This window comes from Onychostoma macrolepis, chromosome 03 (assembly GCF_012432095.1).
Source record: "Onychostoma macrolepis isolate SWU-2019 chromosome 03, ASM1243209v1, whole genome shotgun sequence".
NCBI lineage: Eukaryota > Metazoa > Chordata > Actinopteri > Cypriniformes > Cyprinidae > Onychostoma > Onychostoma macrolepis.
The window spans coordinates 32,572,018-32,583,461 of NC_081157.1; the positions used below are offsets into that span (position 1 = coordinate 32,572,018).

Here is an 11,444-nt window from a genome sequence, read left to right on the forward strand (position 1 = left end):
CTTTCCTTCCAGCAGCCATGGCAACTACCCATTGCATCAGAACTTTAATCACCAAATCTGCACAGTGGGTTGTTATCAGATTATCGGATAATCCAGTCCACATTGAGAAATCATAACAGCGGAGAGGTGGAGACACACTATGTCAGTTTTTGGCCAGTCCCGCTTCTTGTTTTTCATCAAGGCAAAGCTCAGTAAACGTGCCACCCATTGCAGTAATGAAGAATGGGAAATGAGGGTGGCAGCTTTACTCAGGAGCCAAGTTTCCATGCTGGACCACCGAGTGTGGTGAAATGGGTTAATCTGAAACAGTCTGACAGGCCAGTCTGACCTGTTTACTAACTGCTGCATTCTGGGCCCATGACTGCCCTCCATAGGTAACAAACAGAAACACATCCCAGGAAATGTCACAACATATCATCCACTTTTAATCACGCTTGATGCTGTCAGCATAAAACAACACTGAATGGGATGAACAATCATGAAGGGATTGTTGGAATTATTTTTCTCATATCACGGAAGGACTGAGATTGCAATTTAATGAGACGATTTTGGTCCAACATGTCTATTAATGGTCTAATTTTTGCTGAAAGCAAAGAAGAGGGAAAGAAATCACAATATATTTTGATCTGACAAAAATACAACAGATGAATAAATTCAAACTTCTTTAGCGGCAATAAAGGTGTATGAACTGTGAATATTAAATATATATATATATATATATATATATATATATATATATATATATATATACTAAACCCTAACAGTCAGCTACTGTAAAACATGCCTGTTTTTAATGACTGTCTAACAACGTAGCAAAAAGCAGAGAAATCAATGAATCTCATCAAAGCTGACGCAACGAACCAGTCAACAAAGCCTTATTATTAGGCAATGCCGAGACTAACAAGGCTGATAAAAATAAAAAATCAGCTAAGTCAGCAAAAATATGATGTTGATTCATTGATAATGGCTACTACCAAAAACATGGGACAAATCAATTAAAAAATGCACCATGCAGATAAAGATTTAGTGCTGACTGTGTCTGTTCTAATCCAGAGAAAAAAGGTCGCATTCAAAGCTGTGTGCACATAGTGTGCTATACACTGTCATTTTATTTATTTATTTTTTAAACAGATTACTGGAGTACATTTCACAAGAATATACTAAAGATTTTCAACTTAAAATTTCATGTTTAAATCACTTATTTTATTTTATTGTTTTAATTATTTGTGAAATTTACAAGTAATTTCTGAGAGAAAATTGTTTCAAATAAATGTTTTCGATGTATAATGCTGTCAAGTATTTAATCCACAGATATTCACATAACAGTCACAGACTCATGCAATCACACACACACAAAAACACTGAAGCTTCATGGTAAAGCAGGGGTGTCCAAACTCGGTCCTTAAGAGTCACTGTCCTGCTGTGTTTGGCTCCAACTTGCCTCAACACACCTGCCTGGAGGTTTCTAGTATGCCCATTAAGACCTTGATTAGCTGGTTCAGGTGTGTTTAACTGAGTTTGGAGCTAAACTCTGCAGGACAGTGGCTCTCCAGGAGCAAGACTGGATTGGACACCCCTGTGGTAGAGGGAGGCCTTTCCTGAAAACTTCATACAGGTCCAAAACTTTTACACTGGGTATGAGTTTCATTCTGCAAAAACTGGACAAAACACAAACCAGAAGCATGATGTTGTACACAGCTAATCCTCTCCTGTGGTTGGTTTATATTTGTTTCAAATCAGAAAGTCAAAGCCAAAAGAAATGCAATAATTTTCCAAGTGCAACATCAGCAATGAACATGATGCAATGTTTGTGAAAGACCATATGCAGGTAAAAACAATGGTAAATAAAGTCACTATTAAAAATGTTCATTTGTTATGCTATTTGCGGCACAAGCATCACAGGTGTGTGAGGATGAGATGATTAACTTCAGCGTCAATCAAACAGCATCTTTAAGCGATTAAGTTAATTTTGTATTATTTGAGCACAGCGCTCACAAGATACAGACACCGTCTCCATTATCAGATCAATGATTTACACGCAAGTTTTTACGGTGTTACTCCTACACATATTCTCAAGTACATGCAATATACACGTTTCCTTAGTTCACTATTTTAGCATAGAATAAATAACATTTGAGTTATTGATAAAAAGTGACAATTCTCCAACATTATGAAGTTGAAGTACAAATTAAATGTCCAATTAAACAACATTAAAAGACTAAAAAATGGCATAATGAAACCTAAGCATCTTGAGGCAAACTGGAACCAGATTTAAACATGAAAAGACAGATTGTTATATTTTTTTACATTTTGTTATATTTTAAAGATGTTATAATGTTAAATTTAGAAATAATAGATTTTTTTTGTTTGTTTGGTTTTTTTTTTCAAAAACGACATGCTTTTTATTCAAGTCTGTTCAGCACAGCTCTACAGACCTCACAGTGTTAAGGAAGTTTGGTTTTGTCTAGACATGTGCATTTGTATAAACTGAGTAAATATCCACTATTCCGGTGACCTGCTGTGATGTTTAGACTGTCTCTTCAGGTCATGGACAGCATCACTTCTCTAAGTCTCCTACTCTTCCCAACAGTCTATTCAAGTCCCGGTCACCAAACTCTAAATTTAGCACGTCACCGGGCAGAATCATTCTCAGGTACACACACTGTTAGCTATTCTTATCTTTTAATATAAATGAGTAAAATATTCAAAAACGCTCACAGAAATGCTTCCACGTGTCAGTCACATGCACTCGTTGACTTCCATATGAATTTGAAGGCTGCTGACAACCGTAAGCTGTGTTAAAAACCCTTCACCTTACTCACCTTAAATGTACACCTTATCTACATTTGAGTAATGTCTCTAGATGTAAACAAACAAACAAAAAAATCTGTGCCATACTGTATTTAAAACAGGCTAAAATTACAATTTTAAAACTGACTACCTGGGGGCAAAGGGGTACGTGCTTAGGCATAATCCCGACATTTTGAGAGAGAAAAGAAATTAGGGTTGTCAAAGTTATTTTGTTACCTTAAGATTTTGATGAAACATGTTTAATACATTAGCAGAATGTATTGTTTGTGCTTTCGAAATGCTGGTTGAAATCATTAGGTTAAATCACTATAAACTGTTTTATTCACATAACAGCCTCGATTTTTAATACTAAGTATTTGAAAACCTACTTTGAAAAGTAAACTGAAGTACGTTGAAAACACATCTTTTTCAAAGGTTTAAACATTTTACATTACTCTAATAGTGGGTAGAAAATATGCAATGTAAATATCCTCCAGATATTAAATCATTTCTTTAATATAGGCTACTGACAATTAAAATACCAACAACATAGTTATTTACAACAATTAGCCTATTTAATTTTGGAAAACAATAGCTGTCTTTTTTAATGTGTATTGATTTGTATTGTGTGTTTCTTGCTAATGGACCTTGAGTTTGGAAATAAAGTTGAATGAATAATATTGACTATATTATATCAGGCTTAATACTTGAGTTTTCAGTACATGCAAGTCTTTATGAAAATATAATTAGGCTATGCCTTTATATAGGCGGGGGAATGATCATATTTGGGGTTCTTGCCATCAAAAATCCCTTGTGCTTGCAAAAAAGCAAGCACCATAAAGATACGGTTAACTTCATCTATATACTGTACGTATAGGCTCTTTATAGACGCAAAATGACAATTTTTTTTCTTTTCTTCTTCTTCTTTTTTGGTCAGATGTACTTTTTGGTTGAATAACTAAACATGCTTTTATTGCGTGCGAACTTGACTTCTAATTTTTTGAAGCGACTCTTTCTTTCAAAAATTGCCAATGCCACAAAAAACCAGACAATGTGAAGAAACTCACAGATACCTGTCCTCTGAGAAATAGCGGGACCTCGTCGCTAACGTTATGTGAACAGTACTGTATGTACTCCATGCTTTTCATTAAAAGATCTTCACTTGTTACATATACAGCTTGAGACTTTATATGAATATTACAGTTTACACTAAATTTAATGCCTGAAATGACAAAGAAAAATAAACAGACGGCATGCACAACTCTACAAACATATTCAGTTCTTACCAGTAAATGAGCGAAAGTCCATCAAAACGCTCGAGCTCTCTTCCCCGGGGGTTCAGATAGGACATTGCATCCAACAGAAACGTTAAGGTTAAAAATAGTCTGCTCTGGAAACGGAATTAAATGCTGCCTCCAAATATTACCATCAGACACATCACCGCGATTTCATGTCATGCTCGTGGTTCGCAGCATCGCTCAAGAGTCAGCGTTCATTCAGCATTAAATCAACGATACAGCAACTGCCAGGCGAGAGAGAGAGAGAGAGAGAGAGAGAGAGAGACTCAACTATGCCTGTTTCTAATCTGTAAGACACGTGGTTTTCATGCTGACCTGGCCGTCTGTTAGACAAAATCTACATCTTGTCGACAGCCCTCTGGTCACATTACTTTGACTTTTCCTAGGTACCAGGTAAAGTCAACGTCTCTATATACTGAGATGTGTGTGAGGATCAGATTCACTGATTGCCTCTCAAAAACTATTCTAGAGAGCATTTTAAGGCATCACATATAGGCTTGTTGCTGAGATAGGTAGCTAACTAAAATTTGAGGCATGGATAAATAGGCTATATAGAGACAATAGTTTGTATAGCTAAGTGTGCAGTCAGACGCCATATGAGGTGACGCCATATGACCGTTCAGCTTCAGGTAACTGAGATTAATAGTAAGGCTTTTGACCTGTCCTAAGAGATCTGCTGCACTGCAGCCAAAACACCAGGGGAGTTTCCAATTTCCTCACATAGACATTTGTTTGTAACACCAATAGCCTATCTGTCCCTGTAGCTTCACACTGTAAGCTAAATCAAAACCTGTGTCTACATTTGTTCTTTTAGTGCATAAACTGTCACTGTTTGTAATTACTTTAATCACACATTTACCATGATAATCACACTTTGTTGAAAATACTATAGTTAGGCCTATTGTAGTTAATGTAAAATCATAAATTAATAAAGGACAGGACTCATAGTGTAAGTAGTGTAAAGAAACATGGATAATGGCAGTAATGCATAGACAAACTTCTAATGCTCAATTATTTAACTTTTTGAGAACATTTCAGTTTGGTGAACTTGGTGACCTTTGTAAATGTGCTTAATAATATGTGACCCTGGACCACAAAACCAGTCTTAAGTAGCACGGGTATATTTGTAGCAACAGCCAACAATACATTGTATGGGTCCAAATTATCGATTTTTCTTTTCATGTTCCATGAAGATATTTTGTAAATTTACTACCGTAAATATATCAAAACTTAATTTTTGATTAGTAATATGCTTTGCTAAGAACTGCATTTGGACAACAAGCGATTTTCTGAATTTTCTGAATTTTTATTTTTATGAAATTTTTTTTTGCACCCTCAGAATCAGATTCCAGATTTTCAAATAGTTGTATCTCAGCCAAATATTGTCCTATGTCATTTTGAAAAAATGACCCTTATGACTGTTTTGTGGACCATGGTCGCATCACATGTATAAAATTCTCCCTTTCACTTGAAAGAATGTTCAACATTCCAAATTAACATAATATTTGCATACAGAATCTTGCTCTATGTTCTTTCTCACAGCTATTTGCATACTGAATTCTGATTGGTCTGTCTTTTCTTGCATTTTTTTAACCATGTATAGCAACTTTACACTAAAAGGAGGGTGTTGAATCTGCCTGTGTGTGACTAATAGTAAGTTAACAGCATTTTATTAACTATGGTTACCACGGTTAAAAAAAGTCAAAGAGATCAAATTTGTTGCATTTATATTTACAATGTAAAAGAGCTTGTATTTGTTGTATTTGAGCCAATTCTTTCAAGTCAAAATTCTGATTAGCCTGGTCATCAGAATTTATCTCAGAATATGAATAATAATTACCACCAATAGTTGTATCTTAAATGTATCTTGTTTATCTTCAAACACACATTTTATCTTCTATTTTGTTTATATTCTAAATGATGGCGCAAAACTGAGACGAAATACCTTTCCAAACGATGCTACTCCCCCTAGTGGTGATGTTTGGTAACGCGCAGAGAACAGGTATTTATAGGCTATTGCTGCTTAAGTGAGACATCAGTGCATGTATACTTCTGTTCTGCACAGTATTTAAGATGTGTGTCACATGTTATAGATGTCTGGCACTTAATCAGTTTGTCTACACTCTGCTTTTAATCCAAGAGTGCATCATTTCAGGTCTGTGTTAAATTTGAGAGCAAGCCCACGATGTGAGGCGAAAAGTGATAGAAAGAGTGACAAGATGGGTGTGGCAGCATGTTTCAGATAGTATAGTAGATCAGTGTACATTACTCTGCGTTCACAATCACTCTGTCAACATCCCTCCTTATCTGTAAAGCAATGTTCCTTTTCTGTCTTAAGCAAGCAGAGAAGAATCATAGCTTTTGACAGCAGGTTCCCTAAAGTAATGTTTTCAACACAGCATATTAGTCACAAAACTCTAAAGCACGTTTAACACTCTCTTTAATTAAAATGAATGGCTGGGGCTGGGCAGGATTGGCTGGTTTTATCAGACCTTCCCCGTTCTAGAATGTAGGTGGGGCTGCACTGTCTGCAATGTTTGACCCAGCCGAGCAGGTTCCTTCTCAGTCTCATTCTTGACCTGGGTGTGGTTGTCACCCGTATGTGTCAATGCCACTCCATTACTCTTTTATACATACTTGTTGAACTTACATAGTTGCTTTCAGCTGTACAATTTCCAAACAGATTTCCAGGCTTATGACATTCTACGATGCCAAAAACAAAAGCAAATTCTGAAGGGATGAATAGAGTGATTAGCCAACGGCGGCTGATAATCATTGCTCTGTTGAGATTTGAGACCATGGACAGTCTGGTTTGCTGAACTGTGGCTGGGTCGTAACAGGATTGCTGCAACACAGCAGTTTTGTGTGTCAGAGGGTCTTTGGGAGGTTTTCAAACTCACTGAGCCTTGGCATCCTGCTTTGTCCACAGTCTCGGGGAGGATTCAGCCATTCTCTGGACTCGCTCTGCATGCCCAAAAGAGTTCCCGACCCCAACAGCGTCGAAATGTGGTACTACCATGTAGCTAAAACACACATTTACCACATAAAATAAAATAAAATAATGTTACTAAAATTGAGCCCAACAGGTGAGGTCACATTTACATTTGCTCTGTGAAATTCTGTTGGCGGTATATAGTCATTTCAATAGAAAATCACACGATTGGGAAGTTTGTGTAAGGTTAAAGGTCAAGGTTAAATTTTTCACTCAAATTTGTGTTGACCAAATAAATGCAGCTTTGTTTGAAAGTGAATTCTGTGTGAGCAGTGCTTCCAGTGTTGGGAAGGTTACTTTGGAACTGTAATAGGTTACAGATTACAGGTTACCCTGTTTAAAATGTAATAAGTAGGGTAACTATTACAATTACTTTATTAAAGTAATGTAACTGATTGCATTTGATTACTCTTTGGATACTTTTCTAAATTTCCAATTAATGTTTTTAACTGTTAATCATTTTTAAACATTTAAACTTGATAGGGTTAACCTTACAGTAGTACTCGACACTGATTACTGTCAGACTTTCAAAATCCTTCATCAATTGAATTAAGATTATAAACATTTCATTTTAAAGCACACCCAACACAAAATCAGGCGTTAGCACCTCTTTTACTTTTACATTTTGAGGTTAAATACAGATTTGCAATCATAATCATAACAAAAAATAGTTAAATAGCTATCGTACTGTTCTTGAAATCAAATCTTTGCATAACTATGACAGGAAACACTGCCTTGGGGAAAAAAAACAGTTAGTCTAAAAAAAAAAATAAAGCATATGAATAAACCCAAATAGGAAATAAAAGAGTTATGAAATAAGCATGTGTCCTAAACTCCTGAAATATTGGTGTCTTATATTTTAGAGCAGTCAATGCAATTTGGGAAAGAAATCAATCAAATCTGTATGTGTGTGTGAAAATATTCAGATGTAACCCTCTTTGCAATCATTAAAATGTTTTCGTAAATAACTAATTTACACATTTTTTACGCATTACAGTTACAGTTATTTTGTAATTAAATGATGTAACACCATTACATGTAACTAGTTACTCCCCAACACCGGGTGCTTCACACATCACTAATGACAATGGACAATGGACCTTTTTGCTGGCAAAATTTTTCTAAGGTGAATAATGTGGAAAAGTAGGAAGTGACTATCACTGGGTCAGTAATTAAGTATGTTCACATTCACAGTTATAATCATTATCTCTCTGCCAAATGATTGACTTTCAAAGATTAAATGCATGTAGCGTGGCATTTCTGTTTTTCAGAGCAAATACATAATGGCGAGGGCCAATTGCAATAAGATTTATGTGTATACATGCTGGACAAAGTTGAGCTACAATCACATTATCTAGTCTGACTTCATGAACTGAATCATCCAATTGTTACAGTATCAGTCAGACTAAAGCATTTACATGATGAACTATTGCTTTAATTTGACTGAAACGGAACTGTTAAAGTGCATGTAATGACCTTACTCAGCCTCTCACCAAAACTGCATTTTATGCAACAAAACACTAATGGTATGGTGACATTTACCATTGCCATTTACTCGCCAATATGAATCCACATGAACAGGATTTTCACGTAAGGGCAAAACATTTCCCCACACAAATTTCACATCTGGTTCAAGTGTGGGACTTCTGTGTGAGTGGTGCTTCATGCATCACTATTGATTTGTTTATTGTTACTGACAGTGGACAATGCACTTTTTTTCTGGAAAAACTTCACAAGGTGAATATTGTAGAGCAAACACACAACGATGAGGTCAATTCTAGTCCGATTTGTATACATGCTGGGTGAAGACGAGCAACAGTCATATTATCTCAACTTCACAAACTGAATGATTTCAGTCGGACTTTTACGTAATCATTTACATAATAAGCAGCATTTACATTATAAGTTACTGCTTTAGCCAGACTAAAACATAACACTTAATAGTAATGACCTTTCTTGGCCTCTTACTGAAACAGCATATTCAGTGATTGTAAATGTTCCTCAATGACCTAAAGAAAGAGAGGATAAGTAATCTGTCTAAAGACCACAAGTGTCACTTTTATATTAAACAAGTGTAAAGCAGGGCTTCAAGACTAAATGGTATTCCCTACAGAGACAAAAGCTGTGTTGCCACCAACAATGTCTTAACATACCACAGTGGATAGGTAGCATATTTGCACTTTATAGTTTCTAGGTGCATTTATTTAGGCACATATTGCTAAGAGAAACTGTGCGACACACCTTCAGTGTCTGTTGTGTGTTTAACAAAACAAGTGCTGACACTCCTGCCATTGAACCTTTAATCTTCACACCCGTAAAAACCGACACTCCTCTCCCATTTGAAATTAGGATATTGATGAGAGTGATTTATACATATATTTTAAAAATATATATGAATCAATAATGTAAATGACTTGCTTTTTGCTTATTTATGTTCCAATCAAATGTTAACTTATACTGTATACGTTTGTCTGTTAATGGAAGATTTTAAGGAATCCTTGGTATGAAATGCATGCTTTGTTCTTAAAATGTTGAGTATGGACAGTCTGTTTTGGTTGATAGCCCACGTCTACCTGTTTGAACTCTCTCCACCCATGTTTGGACAATGCACCTTGCACTGAGAGACAGGAAGTACACACCCCATAGTCCATACTACACGTTTATCACAGACAAGACTCTCTCCTGGAGGAGAATGAATGTTCATTGGTACCCCCACCACTAAAAACTTCACTTCACGATGGCTGATTGCACACAAGCTCATCATTACAACTTTGCATAGGGTGTGTTGAGTTCCAAAGCAGGCCCATCCTGGCAGAGGAATGTTAAAAAACCCACACACATAAATTCACTACGGAACTTCAAATCTGGCCGCACAGGTTTCGCCGCTGAGTTGTGTTGGCATAATGATCCACGCATGTCAGTCAGGAGCTCTAATCGCCTCCATTCCTCACCTGCACCATATGGGTGTGTAAGGGAATTCCGGCCTTTCACCTGTTTCAGAAATTCTTGGTTCCAGAACCACTTACACTGAACAGTATTCATTATCAGCGGCGCATGCAAACACCTATTTATTTGCATAATGTGATGACAAATATATTTCTTGCCCTTTTCACTTATAGCATGTGTGTAACCGCTAGAATGTGGCCACACCAGTTGAAGAGACAGTCCATACAAGCACATCTGGCACAGAAGAAACTCTGTGGGCCATTGAAAGAGACTCTAGATCCCAGTGTAACAATTGGCATCTGATCACTCTAGAGGTGTTGTAAATAAACGCTGCATGGTAGGTTTGGGTACATGACAAAGTTAATATTTAAGCCCTTGGAATGGACTGTGTTCACTTCTAGCCAATTTCACACAGTTGTAGCTTATCTTTGGGCATTCCTTTAAAGTAGTGATATCACATTGCCGCGCAGCTATATTCATTATCGCCGTAGTAAGATAGGACTATAACACATTTCATGTCTTCTAAAGTGTCAGGCATTATGGAAGCTCTTGTTACCATCATAACTGTGAATACTGAAATAATTTTACAATTTGCAGACTGTATTCTGATGCAGGGGTTTGCAGTTTTTTTAATGCTATAAACATCCCCAAACCATACAAATATTTTCATGCACAAAGACTCATTTCATATAAACAAGAAGTTAAAATTAAATATTTTGTCACTGCACTAAAGGCAAAGCAGATTATTAAAACCCTGGTGCATGCTTAAATGCACTTTAGCTTCTCTGAGACTGGCATGATCAGGAAGTTGCATCAGTGTAAATATTAGCATAATATATTTAAATATTCTGATTTGAATTGGGTTTGCGGTCAATTCAAATGCTCACTGCATTTGAGGGATGAAGTCTATGGACACTAGGATATTTTTTCAGTCTAATTTATGGACTTCTGGAGCTTACCCTGTATCACATTATTCTTTGATTATCTTTAATTCAGACAATCAAAATGCATACTGGGTCAGCTAATGCTAACACTTCAAATTATACACCCTCTGAAATAATTTGTCACCTGCTGTTTACCCATGTACGCTTGTTTATGTTGGATTGCAGTCTTCATCTGACACCTGCTGAAATAGTCTTTGAAAGAAAGACCTTATTATTTATATGGCGTGAAGCCTAAGGCATGGTGTAAAATGGAATAGTAAGGGAGATACTGAACACCAAACCAGTATTTCTGTTGCGTTTCCATCTGCTTCCATTCAAAAACAGGCACTGGAACACACACAAATGCACACATACACCCCCCCCCGATGACTCATTGTTTCTAGCCATCCAACAATACCCGGTTCTCATGACTTTTCCTCTGTTGGCATTAAAAACGGTCCCCTAGTGACGACTTAGCTGCTCTGAGTGTGAGGC

The 11,444-nt window shown here is 36.5% G+C and overlaps 1 protein-coding gene across 1 annotated transcript in view; it reads right to left on the minus strand.

Moving 5' to 3' along the window:
• The window catches only part of si:dkeyp-72e1.9 (syntaxin-binding protein 4), a 51,879-nt gene extending 47,547 nt beyond the window's left edge, over nucleotides 1–4,332 (minus strand). Inside the window, exon 1 of the mRNA XM_058771461.1 lies at nucleotides 4,077–4,332. Within this exon, the coding sequence (XP_058627444.1) occupies nucleotides 4,077–4,141 (65 nt within the window). The 5' untranslated portion in view covers nucleotides 4,142–4,332. The remainder of the gene's footprint in view (nucleotides 1–4,076) is intronic.
• Nucleotides 4,333–11,444: the final 7,112 nt, after the last annotated feature.